The following is a 20,856-nucleotide window of genomic DNA, read 5'->3' on the forward strand; positions in this document are numbered from 1 at the left end:
GCTTCTTTCAACACATAAGAAACAAGAAAAATGTTAAGGAAATGATTGGTCCATTAGTGGGGGAAAGTGGCAAGAAGGTGACAAGCAACAGGGAGAAAGCAGAACTATTTAACTCGTTTTTTGCATCTGTCTTTACACAAAGGGAAAAAACAGTCCAACCTACCAAAACCAGTGCCATAAAAAACAGAATAGAAACGCAAGTTAAGATAGGCAAGAAAATGATAAGTGAGCACCTGTCCAGCCTAGACGAGTTCAAATCACCAGGACCAGATGGATTACACCCCAAGGTTCTCAAGGAACTGGCAGACGTGATCTCAGAACCACTGAACTATATTTTTCAAAGGTCCTGGAGCACTAGGGAACTACCAGAGGACTGGAAGAGAGCTGATGTAGTTTCCATCTTCAAAAAAAGGAAAAAAAACAGATCCAGGAAACTACAGACTTATCAGCCTGACCTCAATACCTGGGAAGATTCTGGAAAAGATAATCAAACAACAAATCAGCGAACACCTTGATGAGACCAAAGTTATCACTAAAAGCCAACATGGGTTTGTCAAAAGCAGATTGTGCCAGACAAACCTTATTGCATTCTTTGACCAAGTGACAAAACTAGTGGACCAGAGAAATGCTGTAGATTTAATTTACTTGGATTTCAGTAAGGCATTTGATAAAGTAGATCACAACCTACTACTTGATAAGATAGAAAAATGTGGGTTAGATAGCATCACCACCAGATGGATTTGTAGCTGGCTGACAGGCCGTACTCAGCGTGTGGTCCTCAATGGAACTGCATCTACATGGAAGGAAGTGTGTAGTGGGGTGCCCCAGGGCTCTGTTCTGGGCCCAGTGCTCTTCAACATCTTCATCAATGATTTGGATGAGGGGGTAGATGGGGAACTCATCAAATTTGCAGATGACACCAAGCTGGCAGGAATAGCCAATACTCCAGAAGATAGGCTTAAGATACAGGAGGATCTGGACAGACTCGAACACTGGGCACTATCTAACAAAATGAAATTCAATTGTGAAAAAAGTCAGGTTCTGCATTTAGGCAGGAAAAATCAAATGCACAGGTATAGTATAGGTGGTACCTTGCTCAATAGTAGTAACTGTGAGAGGGATCTCGGAGTCCTAGTGGACAATCACTTAAATATGAGCCAGCAGTGTGCTGCAGCTGCCAAAAAAGCCAACACAGTGTTAGGCTGCATTAACAGAGGAATAGAATCAAGATCACGTGAACTACTAATACCACTTTACAATGCCTTGGTAAGGCCACACCTGGAATACTGCATCCATTTTGGTCACCATGATGTAAAAAAGATGTCGAGACTCTAGAAAGAGTACAGAGAAGAGCAACAAAGATGATTGGGGGACTGAAGGCTAAAACATATAGGGAACGGTTGCTGGAATTGGGTATGTGTAGTTTAACAAAGAGAAGGGTGAGGGGTGATATGATAGCAGTGTTCCAATATCTCAGGGGCCGCCACAAAGAAGAGGGAGCCAAGCTATTCTCCAAGGCACCTGAAAGAAGGACAAGAAGCAATGGATGGAAACTAGTCAAGGAGAGAAGCAACCTAGAACTAAGGAGAAACTTCCTGACAGTTAGAACAACTAACCAGTGGAACAACCTGCCTCCAGAAGTGGTGAATGCTCCAACACTGGAAGTTTTTAAGAAGAGACTGGCCAGCCATTTGCCTGAAATGGTATAAGGTTTCCTGCCTTAGCAGGGGGTTGGACTAGATGACCTCCAAGGTCCCTTCCGTATTATTATTATTATTATTATTATTATTATTATTATTATTATTATTATTATTATTATTATTATTATTATTACAATGTTCAACTGAGTTTTAGCTATATTAAAAATAGCTCTGTGTAGATATATTATTTTGTTTATCTTATATGCTTCATCGTGCAGAAATAGCATAAATTTGTGCGTTATATTATAGCAAAATAGCAGGGACTTGTCCAGGCAGTCTCCAAGAACCAGATATGGTTGAATAGAGTAAATAATTATACCATATAACACAGCCCTTAGAACAGTGATTCATTTCCATCCTATAGCAGACTGGTTCAGAATACAGCCCCTTCCCATTTGGCTTCTAATTTAGCACCATAACACTGGTGCTGAGGTCATTACATGGGCTGCCAAATTTGTAAGTCCAGTATTAGATTTATATTCTGCCATTTTATTTCCATCTTAGAGGTAGTCCCGAGATTATAGAGTTATATATAACCTTACTTAAAATTTGGCCCCATATAGTTATTTTTCAAAAAGCATTACACAAATTCATTTAGATGATTTGGAGCATTTGTGGTAGAGTTGAGCTGCCTTTTTGTTTTATTTTGTTCAGCTGTTGATTTTGGTTATGGGTGGTCTGTTTTCAATTGTATTTTTTTAACTGTAGTTATTTCAGTAACAAATTTCTATGTTTTCTATCAGAATCTTGTCAGAAAATACCTTCTGACTTTTCAAAACAATTTTAAAGTCTTCCATCAGTTAAGGCTCTTTTGACAGAATAATTTCCTTTCATCTTAGAATTGATTGTTATTTTTCTCATCATTTTTCTTGGTTATTTCTAGACATATAGCAATAGCACTTATACTGCCCCATAGTGCTTTACAGCACTCTCTGGGCAGTTAACAATGTTAGCATATTACCACAACAATCCAGATCCTAATTTTATTGGCTTTGGAAAGATGGAAGGCTGAATAACCCTTGAGCCCCATCAGAATCAAACTCCTGACTGTGGGCAGAGTTTGCCTGCAATACTGCGTTATAATCACTGTGCCTAGATGTATTCCATATAGTAACATTTATTTAACCTGCATCATTGCTTCAGTTATCCAAAAGTTATTTGGCATTTTTTTTAAAATTCCATTTATATCCCGCCCTTCTCCGAAGACTCAGGGCGGCTTACAAGCTTAGCAGTAACCTTCATTCTATGTATATGCCTGCTTATTAGGGCTTTCACACACACAGTGGCATTATTACAAAGTCATTATTACAAAGTTCCGTATTTTCCTATCCTGCAAGCCTATGCCTAAAACAGCTTCCTAGAGTGACTCTGAAATTATTTAATTCAATTTAGGTTTCTCCTTAAAATTAACTTTTTCTTTGTATTGTTTCCTTAATTTTTTGTTATTGCGAGTTATCAAAATATATTTATTTAAACTGGACAACCCACGATTGGCTCACTGTTCAGAAGTATTTCCTTAACTAACTCACCCATCCCCCAATCCCATCCACACCTCCATATATCTTTACTTACCTGCCTGACATCTCTCATGTTCTTCCCATGTATTATCCTCAAACCTGCACTATGCCTCTTGTGCACCCTTTGCATTCTGGTGTACCTTTGATCCATATAGTACCACTTGTGCACCTCCTTGCATCTCTGTGTACTCTCCTGACCTACATGGTACTTTTGTGTACCTACTTATATGCTCTCTAATGTTGACATATGGGATTGCAGCATGGGCTGAGGAGGGTGCATAAGAAGTACCAAGGGGTTAAAGAAATAGCGCGGGATATGTGTGGGTCAGGGAGGATATGTGTGGATGTGTTGGTTGGGAGGGTGTGTGCAAAAATGTGTAAGAATGCATGGATTAGGGAGGGTGCATGGGAGTTTAGTTCATGTTGGGGAATATGCCCTAATTGCTGGAGTATAAGATCTAGTGCCCAATCCTGCTGGCTTCCCCATTGCCTATGTCAGGACTTTTCAACTTTTTCACCGAATGTACCACTTTTAGAATATGGCAATACCCAAGTACCACCAGTCGCCTAGCAAGATGTCAAAAACTTGATGACCAAAAAAAAAAAAATGGAAAAAAGTACAGGTAGTCCTTGACTTAAAACAGTTCACTTAGTGACTGTTGAAAGTTATAACGGCATTGAAAAAAGTGACTTATGACTATTTTTCACACTTATGACCATTGCAGCTTCTCCAGGGTCATGTGATTTACATTCAGATGCTTGGCAACTGAGTCATATTTAGGATGGTCACATTGTCCAAGGGTCATGTGATCCCCTCTTGCAACTTCTGACAAGCAAAGTCCGTGGGGAAACCAGATTCACTTAACAACCATGTTACTAATTTAACAGCTGTAGCGATTCACTTAACAACTGTGGCAAGAAAAGTCATAAAATGGGGCAAAACTCATTTAACAAATTTCTGTCCCCCCTTTTATATTTTTCTCTTTTCTTCCCCTTTTATATCCTCTTTTCTCTTCCCCCTTTATATCCTTTCTTATCTCCCCCCTTTATATTCTCTCTTCTCTTCCCCCTTATATTTTCTGTTCTCTCCCCCCTTTATATCCTCTCTTCTGTCCCCCTCAGCAGGACCCAGGGAAAGCCTTGCGCAGCTCCAGCTGAATCTCTGCCTGAAGACTGCGTGAGGCTCCCTGTGCCCCCAAATCAGCTGGAGCTGTGCACGCTGATCCTGAGTTCTCCACAGGATCCAGGCAGACAAGCATAGCATAGCTCCAGCTGAATCTCCACCCGAAGACTGCGTGAGGCTGCCTCCCACCCCCAAGGCTGCCGCCAATCAGCTGGAGCTGCGCACTTTGATCCTGGGCTCTCAGTAGGACCCAGGCAACGCCTTGCACAGTTCCAGCTGACTTTCCCACAAGCCTGTGCTGTGCTGCCGCTGCATCACCTCATCTACTTCTACACTTTTTGTTACACTTTTTTTTACAATGGTGTTCAACCCATCGTACATGTACCACCTGCCAGGTGCTGATGTACCACTAGTGGTATGCGTACCACCGGTTGAAAAGCCCTGTGTTCTGTCCCAGCCTGTGTGAGTCCTTGTTGTACTCATAAGGATAAACCCCCTCTTCCAAGAAACAGGCAGGAACCGCAAGAAAAAAACAGTCCCTTTTATTCTCACAGACTTAAGTGAATGTCCAAGGCAAACAAACAGTTCACAGAAACTCGATCCTCAGCACGAATGTTTGCCTTTGGCAACCAGCACCTCCCACACCTCCCCTTTTATAATTCAGCCAAGGCGTAGCTTCCTAATGCTTTCTCCTTTGCCTTTGGAGCCATCCCATTGCATTCCTCTCTCCCACCTGCTTCTCCTGTCTACACATTTGTGCATCTGGGATTTGTTCCAGCTGCTCCTCATTTCTGTCCAACTCAGGCTTCCAGCACGGCTGTGTCTCAGCCCGAGCGTGAGTAGAGGAGCCAGGTTCCTCATCCGATTGTAAGTCTTGGAGCTCTTCAGAGCCCTCCTCTAACTCTAATGTCACTCCAGGCCCCTCCTCCGCATCTGAGTCGTCAGACTTAGCTGCCAGATCCACTGGCTGGCGAGGAATCACAACATCCTGGCCTATGTTACCAATCAATTCCCTAGCAACATCATTACTTGTAGGAAGCTGGTATGGGACATCAGTAATCACAGTTGAATTTATTCTTCCTGCTGGCTTTCATTGATTTGTGGAAAGCTCTCAGGAAGCATTGGAAATTATCTGATTGTCGCAGCATAGTGGTGCTTAAAATGGCCACAACTTTCACAAATTTCATTCCTGTGGTAGAAATGGGACCTAGCATTGTGTTTGTTAGCCCATTTGAGGTATCTTGTAAAAATTATTGCCCTATGATTCATCATTTCGCCCAGTTGAAGGTTACAAAAGACACACTAGTTTTAGTATATATAAATAACAATACAACCTATCTCAAATTACCTATATCTGTGTTTTCTATCTTCTATTATAGAAACCCTATATCTATTTTAAATTACAATGGAAAGCCTATATACATGGATAAGCATGGAAAAGTATACCAAAGGGGTAATGTTATTGAGAAATTAATACAGAAGGAAAAAACATTTATAATTGTGATTACTTCTATATTATATTTATCTTTGATTCCATTGTAATACAGGAAGAGATGTACTATATAACAATGTGATTTGTGTACAAATATGAATGGATAAATTAGTAGAAATAAAATATCATAGATATTTGCACATACACCAATGCAAATAGGGACGCGGTGGCTCAGTGGGTTAGGACGCTGAGCTTGTCGATCAGAAGATTGGCAGTTTGGTGGGTCGAATCCCGAGTGCCGCGTAACAGAGTGAGCGCCTGTTACTCGTCCCAGCTTCTGCCAACCTAGCAGTTCGAAAGCACATAAAAATGCAAGTAGAAAAATAGGGACCACTACGGTGGGAAGGTATCAGCGTTCTGTGCGCCTTTGGCATCTAGTTATGCCGGCCACATGACCACGGAGACGTCCTCAGACAAGCGCTCTTGAAATGGAGATGAACACCGGCCCCTAGAATTGGAAACGACTAGCACGCATGTGCGGAGGAACCTTTACCTTTACCTTACACCAATGCAACTAATGCAAGTTAGCCCTTTATTTTCATAATTCATCAGTCATAAACCTCCATCTGGAAATTACAGTATTTGGTTGCTATAGTTGTTAAGAATTTTTTTAAAAAGGCAAAGAAATACAAATCTAACCACAGTACAATGGTGGGAAGCAGGTGGCAGTGGCTGTAAGCTATTTATACACTTCATTTGTCACTGTATGGCATTGGAAAGTAACCAAAAGCTAATGATTCATATTCAGTATTAATATTCTCCAGCTTTTTGCGTAAATAGCCACTAGCTGTTTAAGAATATTAATGAAGCTATCCATGGTATTAGTAATAGTAAAAACAAGCAGTGGGAATCATTATAGAATATATTATAGTGTACTAGGTCTAGTCTCACCATATAACTAAATTTTGTGATATGTAAGAGATATTATGTAATATAAAGCTGCTCCAGTTTATTTTAGTGCCTTTTTCCTTTAGAGTGGTTACCATCCTTATTTAATATGATTACAAGTATAAATCCATATTTTTTTTTCAAAAATGTCAACAAAATAATCCTGAAAGTTAAATATAATCATAATCATAATAGTAAAGTTGGAAGGGACCTTGGAGGTCATCTAGTCCAACCCCCTGCTCAGGCAGGAAACCCTATACCATTTCAGACAAAATGGCTGTCCAGTCTCTTCTTAAAAACTTCCAGTTCTGGAGGCAGGTTGTTCCAAAATGTATTTAAGCCTCCCCGTCAGGGAATCGAAGCCCGGTCTCCCGCGTGACAGGCGGGGGATACTCACCACTATACTAACTAGTTCTGTTTATTTTCTCTTTTCTAGCTGTTGTGCTATAGTTAAGTGAAAGAGGAAAAAGGCTCTGAGTTAGATGACATGATTAATATTTCATCATTGGTTTTCCCTTTCTTTCATTCTGATAAGCTATCAGAGATCCTGGAATTTGAATTATCTTTTCTTCTTTTTTACAGCCCTCTGCTATCTAAGCAAAAGCAGTGATCCCAGTTGGTTCTTGATATATCTTTCATATAAGCCACTATAATACCTCACATTTTTCCTCCTTTACTTTTTTTGTTTCATTCCGTTCATATTTCATAGATGGAAAATCACTGGGATGTTAAAGAGACAGCACTTTGTATATCTTTCCTAATCAATACCCTTCATATAGTATTTGTAATTCATTTGAGACTATGATTAACTTGAAACTTGAATAATGGGCAGCTTTCTGCAGTGATGTTGCTTCAATTGTTTTCTGTAGTGACATCTCCCATCAGCCTTTGAGATGGCCTGAAGTTAGTGATGATAGGAGCACCATTAATTATTCAGGCAGTCCTCAGGACCAGAGTTAAAATCAGTAAGTTCGTCCAGAGGCCATGTGAAAGCTTACCCCTTTCTTGTGTGGCTTATGAAACTGCATGAAAGCAAATCCCAATTTTCATGTGATTTTTGGAGGTTCCAGAGGCTATGTGACAACATGGTGTTCTCTCACATGGCCTCCAGACTCTTTGGAAGTTAACTGGGAAGGCAGTGCTCTTGCACTGCTTTGAAGCCTCTGAAAATTGGCATCTGGTGAGTAGAGTCCTTCCTATGGGAAAATGCTTTTGTTTTTATTTTTTTTTAAATAATAAAGAGTTTAAAAATTGGGCACTAGAATGATTTCAGTTAAAAGATATATGTATTTAAATTTGACTAACAGTTACAGAATGGTGCAAAATATTCCAATATTAGAAATACTGAAGGATAGTTTTGAAAAACAAAAATCAGAAATAAATATTAATGTCAACAGCTGTATCTGCCTCTGTGGATAGACTGTGTCTAAAAGATGTGATGGAAGAAGACACCGAAAATATGTTACACTGGATATACAAAAAAACCTGGCTGATGTTTTAATTAATAAAAGGGACTTAAAAACAATAAACCAAAAGAGAGGACCTGGATAGTTTTTCTATACTGGTCTTAACAAAAGAGAAGTTTTGAAGAATCTATTGAGAAGAGGCAAAGTAAAAGTAAAAACAAATTGTCAACGCTGCTAACATTGGATGTTCCTGCTCTGACAATGATGAAAATGCAGCCATTTTCTCTAATCCTTTAACATGCTTTTTCTTGCTTTTAGAAATCAGGAGCAGCGGTGTGTGTGTGTGTGTGTTAGGATGTAAGCTCAGCTAGCCATAATAACGCTGCTGTGAGAACCCAAGGACAAGCTGATAACGTTTTCACGGGTTGAGGAGCTGAAGAGAAAGCCCACGCTTTAAGCTAATTGGGGAATGTGCTTTATGACAGTTTATTGGGGATGGGAATTATACTTTGTTACTTTGTATCTGGCGGAAGGGAATTTAGTTACTGGGTTCAACTATGTAGTGCCGATATTTTGTTTTCTGAATAAATATTATTTAAGGAAGAATTTTGCCTCAAAATTCTTTTGATGGGTTTCATCTATCAGAACCATGACAGAAATGTTGTTCTACAACATTATGTGAATGGATTAAAGATTAAGATTGTTAGAAGTGAAAAGAAGGAATATAAAGTTGGTTTATCTGATCAAGGTTAAAATAGATACGTTGTTATTTCTGGTAACCCTTAATGAACTGTTGCTAACACAAGGATTGAAATGACAATGCTTTAAATTTATTTATAGATAAGAGATACGGATAGTTCTAACTTATAACCACAATTGAATTTGGAATTTGAGCTCTAATTTATAGTACTAATTAAGTAATGGGCCCATATGACTGCCTCACTCAATGACTACGATCTTGTCTTTCCCATCTGTAACAGTGTGTAAGTCATTAAGCAGAGCATGGGATGCCTCGGGGTGGTGTCTGAGCTTGGTTATTTTCTTACAGACATTTCATTACACAACTAAATAACATCATCAGTGCTGGTAGGGAAATCATTCCCACCAATACTAACAGATTAACCTCTAGTATATAAAATGAGAGCATTCCCTTCTAGGATTGATGATACTATCTAGTTTGGTAATGAAATGTCTGCAAGAAAGCACCCAAGCTGCTTTCTGAGCAGCAAGAACACCACAGTTCAATCTGAAATATAAATACCCTTTTCTATCAATCCTACACATAATTCCACACAAAATTAATGAAATCAGTTCATCTTACTGAACTAATAAATGTTACTTGCTTGATTAATATTTTGGGTTTCAAAACACATTCACAGTTCATTGCAAAGAGGATGAGTTGAGGATGTAGGAGTCTCTTGCTTGCATATTAGTGGGCTGCACTCCTTTTTTTCTTGTTCCTTTCTCCTATCCCTATTGAATACTGATTTCAACATTAAATTGTGGGTCATAAATGGAAGGTTATTTGGGGTAATTGAGAGTAGTTTTGCCCAATCAAACACAAATGTATCTTTGATTTTAGGATCCAGCCAAAGAATCAGGAGGATTAATCTGCCTTCTAATTATTCCAATATTAAAGGATAAAGACACTGTTTCCCATTATTTTTTAATCAGGCTTTTGAATAAAAACTAATACACAGAGAGTGTTTTTCCTCTTAGGAAACAAAATATGAATTGTATATATTCAGACCTCTTAGAATGAGGTTTATTTATTTATTACATTTTCATGCCTTCCCTGTATTACTTTATAAGTAACTCAGATATTGAAATATTTTATTTAATTAATGATTTATTGGTATCATGCCTTGGTTATTTTTCCAAATAATTCAAGGTGGTGAACATACCTAATACTCTTCCTCCTCCTATTTTCCCACAACAACAATCCTGTGAGGTAGATTGAGCTGAGAGACAGTGTCCAAAATCACCCACTGCTTTTCATGAGTAAAATAGGACTAGAACTCACATTCTTCTGGTTTTTAGCCTGGAGCCTTAACCACTAAATCACCACTATACCAAAAAACCACTATACCCCAAAATGGTGGATTATTGCAAAAATTATTTTGATGATATTGAAGTTGTTAATGTTTACATAAATAGTTTTCATAGAAATATTGGTAGTTGGGCTGTTGGTTTGATTTCCGAGCTTGACGATTTAGCTGCAGACATTTCGTCTCCATTCAGGGGGACATCTTCAGTGCACTTTGAATTGTGCTCGTCTATTAGAGCACTGGCCTTTAAATATCTTTTTGTGTGATGTAAATTGGTGTGGGTGTTATTTGTCTGGATAATTCTGAGTCGTGGTCTGGTTTTGGACTGTTTGTCTGGTTGTTGTTGCTGCTGGGCCATAGTCTTTGGAGTTTTAAGTATCGTCTTTGTGATGCAAATGTCCTTGTTTGTTTGGTTGCCTCTGAGCCATGGTCTGGTTTCGGGTTTTTTGGCTGGCTGGCTGGCTGTTGTTGAGACATGGTCCGGTTTCTTGTGGGAGATTGTGATTTGTGTTGCTGTGTGGTGGGGTGCCTGTTTGCTTGCTTTAAATGCTGCTTTTGGTATTGAAGTAGTTCTTTCATTCTCAGCAGTTGGTAGACTGGGTCGTTGTCAATGTGTCTGTTTATTGACTTACTGGTGGAGAACCAGGCTTCGAGGAATTCTCTTTCTCCCCTTGATTTCAACTTGTGTCCTTCTGAGTCTTTGTGGATGGACATGAAGGATCGTGGGTCATGTCTTTTGATAGCCAGTGTTTGTGCAGTCTGATAGTTTTCTTCCTATTTGGCTGACATAGTTCTTTTCACAGTTCTTTGCACTGGATTCGGTATATGAGAGCCTGATCTTTGGTTTGTTTATGTCTGCTCCTTAGGTTTTGACAGGGCCCGTCTAAGAGTTGAGGCTCATTTGTGGGCTACTGCGAGATCATGTTGACATAGTAGTCTTGCTGTCATCTCTGAAGCATTCTGTACATAGGGAATTGTGATTCATTTGGTCATTGTTGTCCCTATTGTACTTGTTGTGTTGCTTTGAGTGTTTCTATTGTTTGTGTGTTATCTCCAGATGAAGTTTCATGGATATTCATTTTGCATAAGTGTTTTTGTTCTGCTGATCTGGCTTCTGTGGTGTTGAAATGGGATTCTGCTCTCCCTAACAGTGTTCTGACACAGCTTTTTTGTGGCATTTGGGATGGTTGCTGTGAAAGATGAGGCTTTGATCTGTATGTGTTGCCTTCCTGTAAATGGATGTTAGAAATTGACCATTGATGGTTCTGGTTACAAGGACGTTCAGGAATGGCAGTTCGTTGTTATTCTATTCTCTTCTAGTTTCTATTGTAAATCAGATGTCTGTGAAGACAGTGTTGATTCTTTGGTAGGTGTGGACGACCTGGTTGCGCTTGATTGTCACAAAGGTATCGTCCATTTAACATACCCATAGCTTGTGGAAGTACAACTTCTTCGATTTTCTGCATGATGACTTCTGCGACCAGGCCAGATATAGGAGATTCCATAGGCAATCCCCTCAGTTGTTCATAGATCTCTCTCAAATTTGAAGTAGGTGGTTAAACATAGCTGGAGGAATTTGCATGTGTTTTCTGTTGTGAGTGGTCCTCTTGTGGTTGTGTGTTGTCCAGTAGTTCTTTGATTAGGTCAATTGCTAGTTTCAGATCCACTGATGTTAATAATGCGATAACATCAAATGATGGCATTGTTACATCTTCATCAATGTGTAGGTTATTGAACTTGTCCAGGAATTGTGTGGCATTGTTTATGGAATATTGGGAATCGCTGATTAGGTGCCTTAGGCGTTTCCCCATTTCTTTCGCAAGGTTGTAAGTGGGTGTGCCAGGGAGTGAGACAATTGGTCTGAGCGGGGTGGTTTCTTTATGCACTTTCGGAAGACCATAGAACTGTGCTATATTTGAACCGGTTGCTTTATTCTTCGGTATTCCTCTTTGGTGATTTGATTCAGTTTCTGCAACTTTTTTAGGGTCTTGTTGATCTTGTTGGTCATTTTCATTGTTGGGTGTCTGTTGACGTGTCTATAAGTAGATATATTGTTTTCTGTTCTGAAGGACTTCTTTGCTTGTAGTTCCAGTTTTGTTAAAGATGCTGGAGTTTTGTTTTTGTCTCATCATTGGGACGACAGTCTGGCATATTTGTTGTTGGGCTTTGCTGAGGTCTTTCGGTTTTAAGGCATATTCTAGGCTTGCTAGGAATTCTGTTTGGCGCAACTTTATGGTTGAAGTTGAGACTTTTTGTCAGGACTTGTTGTTCCTCATCTTTGAGTTGGTGGTTGGATAGGTTCTTGATCCAGGCCTGTTTCTTGTTGTGGGAGTTGTTGGCCATTAGTCTGGATAGCTTCTTTTCTCTTGTGTTTGTTGTTCCACATTCGATTGCGGTGTTTTAAAACTTTGCATGAGTTGTGGTCCAATGGTATTGTTGCATAGGAGCTTTTGCTCAGTGAGGCATTTTATATATTTATTCAGGTGGTTATGAGCATCTGTTATCATCAGTCGGACCATGTGTTTACCATTATGTTTTGCTGTTGTTCATGCTGCTGGATGATTGATTGGTTAACACTTCAAGGGAGTTTGTTTTGTCATAGGCATTCATGAAGGAAGAATAGTTGCTTACATGTGGAGGCTTCTCTGCAGGTGAAGGTCTCCTAGCGGCAAGCAGCATTGAGCATTGGATCCCTGAAAGTGGTTGAGATGTGTTTGAATATTAGTAGCTTGCGTTGGTAGTTGGGCTGTTGGTTTGATCTCTGAGATTGGCAATTTGGCTGTAAACGTTTTGTTTCCATTTGGGGGAGACATCTCCAGTGTGCTTTGAATTGTGCTCATCTGTCAGAGCACTGGCCTTTAAATAACTTTTTGTGTGATGTACATTGGTGTGGGTGTTATTTGTCTGGATGTTTCTCAATCATGGTCTGGTTATGGGCTGTTTGACTGGTTGGTTGTTATGGCTAGGCCATAGTCTTTGGTGTTTAGGTATTGTCTTTGTGATGCAAATGGTCCTTGTTCATTTGGTTGCCTCTGAGTCATGGTCTGGTTTCGGGTTGTTTGGCTGGCTGGCTGTTGTTTTTGAGCCATGGTCTTGTGGAAGGTTGTGATTTTTGTTGCTGTGTGGTGGGGTGCCTGTTTGTTTTAAATGCTTAATGACTTCCTTATTAAGCTTAATTTTATACAAAAGCATTGTTGAAGCTGATTACAGATGGATTGTGAATAGGATATTCTAGAGTCTCAGGATGGTGTGATATGTATACATTCAATAAGATACACATATATCATCTTTGTTCTTTAAGCACAGAATCACTTCATTTCATGGCAATTTCTAATAGCAGTTTGTAATGATTTCTGCTATCTTAACAAATGACAATGGCATATAAATTTGCCTCTTAAATTTGTAGTTCAATTCAAGAATTTTTTAAAAAAATATTTTTCATGATTGTACATCAGGGGTCTTCAGACTTGCCCCTTTTATGACTTGTGGACTTCAACTCCCAGAATTCCTCAGCCAGTGTCCCTGGCTAAGGAATTCTGAGAGTTGAAGTCCACAAATCATAAAAGGAGCCAAGTTTGAAGACCCCTCCTCTGTGTGTGTGTGTGTGTGTGTGTGTGTGTGTGTGTGTGTACAGGAGGGAGATAGGGGTGTGTGTGTGTGTGTGTGTGTGTATGTATATATATAAAAATTATATAAATATATATATTATTTATTTATTTATTTATTTATTTTATTGGATTTGTATACCGCCCTATTCCCATAGGACTCAGGGCGGTTTACAGGGCAGTTAAAACCATGAATACAAAAAATTAAAAACAAACAAAACAATTAAATTAAATTCAAGCCCCAAGAGTAAATCTAAAACCCAGTTAAATTAATAACCCCACAGTCTGGACCAAACAGATCGAAGAGCCAAGTTTTCAGGTCCCGGCGAAATGAGTGAAGGTCGGGGGCAGTCCTAAGTTCTGTGGGTAGTTGGTTCAATAGCGCAGGCGCACCCACAGAGAACGCCCTTCCCCTGGGAATAACCCGCCGGCATTCATTAACCGGCAGTACCCTGAGAAGGCCCTCCCTGTGGGGGCGCACAGGATGATGGGAAGATGATGCCGGCAGCAGGTGTTCCCTTAGATAGTCCGGACCCAAGCCATTTAGGGCTTTATAGGTCATTACCAGCACCTTGAATCTCATCCGGTGGGCAACCGGAAGCCAATGCAGCTCACGGAGAAGAGGTGTTACACGGGAGTATCGGGAAGCCCATCAAAACTCGCGCGGCTGAATTCTGCACCATTTGAAGCCTTTGGGTGGTCCTCAAGGGCAGCCCCATGTAGAGGGCATTGCAGTAGTCTAACCGGGAGGTCACGAGCGCATGAGTGACTGTACGTAGAGCATCTCGGTCCAGATAGGGACGCAACTGGCGCACCAGGCGAATCTGGGCAAAAGCCCCCCTGGTCACGGCTCCTATATGATCTTCCAAACTGAGCCGTGAATCCAGGAGGACTCCCAAGTTGCGAACCCTATCAACGGGGGGGGGTAATACCTCATCCCCTATTGTTAATGATGGAGAAGGCTGGTCAGCCCGAGATGCCGGTATGAACAGCCACTCAGTCTTGGCAGGATTGAGACAAAGCCTGTTTCTCCCCATCCAAACCCGGACTGCCTCCAGGCAACAGGACATCACAGTGAGGGCATCACTGGGTTGGGTCGGGGTGGAAAGAAAAAGTTGGGTATCATCAGCGTACTGGTGATACCCCACCCTGAAACCACGAATGAGCTCACCCAGCGGCTTCATGTAGATGTTGAACAGGAGGGGAGAGAGGACCGACCCATGAGGGACTCCACAAACGAGAGATCTCGGGGTGGACCTCTGTCCTCCCGTCAACACCGACTGCGAGCAGCCCAGGAGGTAGGAGGAGAACCTCTGTAAAACGGTGCCTCCCACTCCCAGCCCCCTGAGAGGCCGCAGTAGGATACCATGGTCGATGGTATCAAATTCTGCTGAGAGGTCTAATAGGACTAGGATAGAGGAACAACCCCTGTCCTGAGCCCGCCAGAGATTATTCACCAGTGCGACCAATGCCGTCTCTGTGCTATGCCCAGGTCTGAAACCAGATTGGTACGGGTCGAGATAATCAGTTTCCTCCAGGAACAGAGGAAACTGATGCGCTACCACACTCTCATACATACATACACACACACACATGCACACACACACACACACACACACTTGTTTTAAGTTACTTTTTTATTCATATAAAGGTAAAGGTAAAGGTTCCCCCGCACGTGCATGCTAGTCGTTTCCGACTCTAGGGGCCGGTGCTCATCTCCGTTTCAAAGCCGAAGAGCCAGCGCTTGTCCGAGAATGTCTCGGTGGTCATGTGGTCGGCATGACTAGACGCCAAAGGCGCACGGAACGCTGTTACCTTCCCACCGTAGTGGTCCCTATTTTTCTACTTTCATTTTTACATGCTTTCGAACTGCTAGGTTGGCAGAAGCTGGGACGAGTAACAGGCGCTCACTCTGTTACGCGGCACTCGGGATTTGACCCGCCAAACTGCCGATCTTCTGATCGACAAGCTCAGCGTCCTAACCCACTGAGCCACCGCGTCCCTTATTCATATACCCTTATTCATATACCCTTGACCAAAGATTGGTACACTCCTTATAGCTGGGATGGTCGTCCTCTTTCACCAAGAGGACGGACACGCATGGAGTGTTGAAGGAGGAAGGGGACATGTGCCTAGCCAGCCAGATCAGCTGAATCATCCTTGGTGACAGATGTCTCAGCCATGATCACCCTCTCATTTTTCATTCCAATATTAGGTCTTTGTACAAGTTCATAAACGTCTATGCCATGAAACAATACTCTTCGTTAGAAAAAAAGAAACTATCTGAAATCAATATTAAACAACCATTTTGCTTCCACGATTTAGAGCAGGGGTCTTCAGCCAGCATACCTGGCTGAGGAATTCTGGGAGTTGAAGTCCACAAGTCATAAAAGGGCCAAGTTTGAAGACCCCTGATTTAGAGAAATATCTACAAACACTGTTTATATTTTGATCCTGGTTCATATATGGTTGTCTTAGCAGATAGTTGACCCTATTCCAATAAGGCTGTCTTAAGTAGGAGTGTTCCGTAAAGTTCCAGTTGAGTTGCTGTATACATATACAAATAAATAAATAAAATGTGAGCCACATCCAGTATCAATAAAATACAATGGTTATAAAGTTTTTCTTTATTTTGTCTCCTTTGATACTAGTGTGCTCAGTCTTACATGTACCCCAAATCTTTTTTCAGGGAATTCTTAAGGTAACATGCAGAGCAAGTTTCTTATTTCTCTAGGAAATATAATTTTGTGAACAGAAATACTTGCTATAGTTGAAGCTATTTTGTAAAACGGCAGTTCTGAGTTTTTCATAGGCAATAACAATAATTTTCCCATACTTACTTATATTCAAGAATCCCATATAACTATTTGCAGGGTGTGTACTAGGGTTCATGCAGATTTTTTTCTCCCTGTAATTATTTTATACTCTTTGTTTTTAGGGGAGTTGGTTGCATTTTTGTGGAAATGATTCAAGGAATTGCTGCTTTTCCAGGAATGAAAGATATTCAAGATCAGCTTGAAAGAATATTTCTGGTAAGTTCCTACAACCCTTTTAGTGAGTTTTAATTTTGTTACCTCCCTGCTCTTATTCATAAAAAAATTGAAAACTAAAAATTGTTTTAGATTATTAGTTCTTTTGAACAAAACAGTGCAATATATATTTGTGTAACTCATTATTATACATTAACTAAAATAATTAATTATTAAGAATCCCCCCCCCTTTTCTCATGAAAAACTAAATAATAATAATAATCATCATCATCATCGAGAATGAGAGGGAGAAGATCTTGTGGGACTTTCGAATATAGACAGATCGCCATTTGGAACACAACACGCCAGATATCGCAGTCATAGAGAACCGAAGAGTACAGTTGATTGATATTGCTGTACCAGGAGATACCAGAGTTGAAGTAAAAGAACTGGAAAAAATTACAAAATACCACGACCTGTCCATCGAAACTGTGCGATTATGGATGAAACGTGTAACAGTGATACCCATTGTCATTGGGGCATTGGGAACTATGTCCAAAAACTTTTCAAAATACATCAAGAAATTGCAGCTTCCTGCAATAACTCCAGCAAAGCTACAAAAAACTGCGCTACTCGGAACATCTTACATTTTAAAGAGATACCTGGTTGATACCTAGGATGCTGGCAGCAACCCGTGTCAACCATTAGTGCTAGTCAATTTGAGTGTTCAATTGACTGAGTTTCATGTTTAATGAATAATAATAATGATGATGATGATGTTGGAAGGGACCTTGGAGGTCATCTTGTCCAACCCCCTGCTCAAGCAGGAAACTCTATACCATTTCAGACAATGGTCCAGTCTCTTCTTTAAAACTTCCAGTTTTGGAGCATTCACTGCTTCTGGAGGCAGGTTGTTCCACTTATTAATTGTTCTAATGGTCAGGAAGTTTACCTCCTTAGTTCTAGGTTGCTTCTTTCCTTGATTAGTTTCCATCCATTGCTTCGTGTCCTGCTTTCAGGTGCTTTGGAGAATAGCTTGACTCCCTCTTCTTGTGGTAGCCCCTGAGATATTGGAACACTGCTATCATGAACCCCTCATCCTTCTCTTCTTTAAACGAGACATACCCAATTCTAGCAGCCGTTCCTTATATGTTTTAGCCTCCAGTCTCCTAATCATCTTTGTTACTGTTCTCTGTACTTTTTCTAGAGTCTCAACATCTTTTTAAAATCGTGGTGCCCAAAACTGGATTCAGTATTCCAGGTGTGGCCTTACCAAGGCATTGGAAAGTGGTATTAACATTTCATGTGATCTTGATTCTATCCCTCTGTTAATGCAGTCCACACTGTGTTGGCTTTTTTGGCAGCTGTAGCACACTGCTGGCTCATATTTAAGTGATTGTTCTCTAGGACTGCAAGATCCCTGTCACAGTTACTACTATTGAGCAAGGTACCACCTATACTATACCTGTACATTTGTTTTTTCTTGCCTAAATGTAGAACCTTACTTTTTTCACCATTGAATTTCATTTTGTTAGATAGCACCCAGTGTACAAGTTTGTCCAGATCCTCCTGTATCTTAAGCCTATTTGTAGATTGTGATTCCTTATGTTTAGAAAAGTGATTCTTATTTTGAACATTATCATTTTGGGATTGGTAGTTCACATCTGTATCATTTTCCTTTTGCACTGGCGATGTGCAGTGTAAGTGTTTTTATTTATTTATTTATTTATTTATTTATTTATTTATTTATTTATTTATTTATTTATTTATTTATTTATTTTTGGGACTTATATGCCGCCCTATCTCCCGAAGGACTCAGGGCGGCTAACAACAATAACATACAATAAATACAGAAGTTAAGATAAAGTTAAGATAAAATTAAAATTAAAGGCCTCTGTACAATAAATTAAAATTAAAATAATTTAAAATTAGAGTTAAAAACTTAAAAACATAATCAAAATCCCTGTCAGTCCAGGTCAGCCAGGTGGAAAAGGAGTGTTTTGAGGCCGCGGCGAAAGGAATGGAGATCTTGGGCCATCCGAAGCTCATGGGGGAGCTGGTTCCACAGTGCTGGCGCTCCCACAGAGAAGGCCCTCCCCCTGGGGGTCGCCAGCCAACATTGTCTAAATGTTCTATTTTATATTCTGTTCATTTTTTCAAGGAATTTTATTAAAATATATTGTAGTATAAAATAATGAAAATAAAAATCAGAAAAAGGGGAAAGAAGGCATAGGAGAAAAAGAAGAAAAAAGCAGTGATTTCAAACTCTTTTAAGTATAATACAAATACAGTTACAGCCTCAGCTTTTTGCTTTGCATTTCAGGTAATAATAAGACATTTTATAGCTGAAAAATTGAACCAATCCTTAACCTAAAGTTTCATTTATTTCTTCTGTATTGAGTATAAAGTCCAAATGGGAACAAAACTAAAGGAATTCCTCTGCTTGTACAACAGTTGTCTTTGCCATTCCCACCAGGTCTATTGTTTTATTCCATCTACCTTTCTATTGTGAGAAATAAGATCCCTTTCCGTTTGTTGGCTTCTTCCTTTGTAATTTAATATTCACCTTGTTTATTAATCCTGGCTTTCCCACTCTTTTATATTCTTTCACTCCCTCTTGTGGTCAAAGAGTGAATCTTTTAGGTGGCAGACCTACAAGTATGAAATTATATCTTAATCAGTCACATTCAGTTAAGGTTGGAAGCTTTTACTCTCTCACAACAAGCACCTCAGAGTTATGAGTTATAAATCCTATTATCCAATGAGCATGGCAGATTCATAGAGAAATTTAAATCATGTTTCGCAGAGACAGATTATAAAAATAAAGATATTCCAAGCTTCCTTATTTTAGCTTATCATTGGTGTTCCTCCCCCTCAATTAGCATTCATGATGTTTCTAAAATGGCACACTCTTCAAAAAGGGAATAGCACAGTGTAACCTCTATCTACTTGATAAAATAGAAAAATGTGGCTTAGCATTATCATCAGGTGTATTTGTAGGTGGCTGACCTGCCATGCTCAGCGTGTGATCCTAATAAAAAAAGTTCAAGTTTAAAATCTTCAAATTCTCCCAGCATCTTTTCTAGCCAGGCATGTATTTTTTCCCAATAACCCTTTGCTTTGGCACATGTCCACCAAACATGGTAATAAGTACCTGACTTATGTTTTCATTTCCAACATCTATCTGACATGTTTTTAAACATTTTTGCTAATCTTGCTGGTGACAAGTGCAATACATAAAACATTTTATATAAGTTTTCTTTATAAGAAATTGACATCGTCAGTTTATAATTTCTTTCCCACAAATTTTACCATTTTTCTAATTCTATAATGTATCCAAATTTTTTTTACCCATCTTATCATTGTTTCTTTAGCTTGTTCACTTTCCATTTTCAAATTTAGTAGAAAATTATAAATTTTCTTAATTAGTTTCTCGTCAGAAGTTAATTATATCAAACAAAGTTTGCTCCTTGTAAAATCCATACAGTTTAAGATTTTTTATCATATATAACTTGCATGTGTAAATGTACCCATCATGATAGATTGATACCATGATTTTCTATTTCTTATTTAGATTTTAAATTTCCTTCAGCATTTAGAATATCTCTGTATGTCCGGATTTTGCAGAATTAACTAAATTTGGGTGGACGAATCCTTCCATTGTTGAAAGCCACCCTGGAATTTTCAGATAGTTTTTACATTTTATTTTTCCCCATGTTGTTAATAATGCATGTCTTATATAGTGATTTTGAAAGTACTTAATGAATTTTATTTTTCCCATACCATAAGAAGGCATGTCACCCCAATTGTAAACCATGTCCCTCCAAATATAACAACCTTTTGTTTCTAAGAATTATCCATTCTTTTACCTATCTTGTAACATTTTCATCTTGATTCTAGCTTTCTTTCCTTGCCAAATAAATTTCAAGATTAATGAATATAAATCTTCAAAGAATTTTTTCTCAAGTTTTATAGGTATTGTTTGGAATAGAAGTAAAATTTTCAGTAATATATTCATTTTCAGTGTAGCAATTCTTCCTAGTATTGACAGTTGCAAGTTTTTCCATTTTTCCAAGTCCACTCTTATTTGGTTCAATAATTTTGTACA

General features: G+C 39.4%; 1 protein-coding gene across 2 annotated transcripts in view; it reads left to right on the plus strand.

Moving 5' to 3' along the window:
- Positions 1-20,856, plus strand: part of CDK14 (cyclin dependent kinase 14) — a 210,777-nt gene that overhangs the window by 147,315 nt on the left and 42,606 nt on the right. For both annotated transcript variants that reach the window (XM_083376252.1, XM_083376251.1), the window contains one exon: positions 16,718-16,811. In XM_083376252.1, the coding sequence (XP_083232378.1) occupies positions 16,718-16,811 (94 nt within the window). The remainder of the gene's footprint in view (positions 1-16,717; positions 16,812-20,856) is intronic.

The sequence above is a fragment of the Vipera ursinii genome (genome assembly GCF_947247035.1).
Source record: "Vipera ursinii genome assembly, chromosome: Z".
NCBI classification, from domain to species: domain Eukaryota; kingdom Metazoa; phylum Chordata; class Lepidosauria; order Squamata; family Viperidae; genus Vipera; species Vipera ursinii.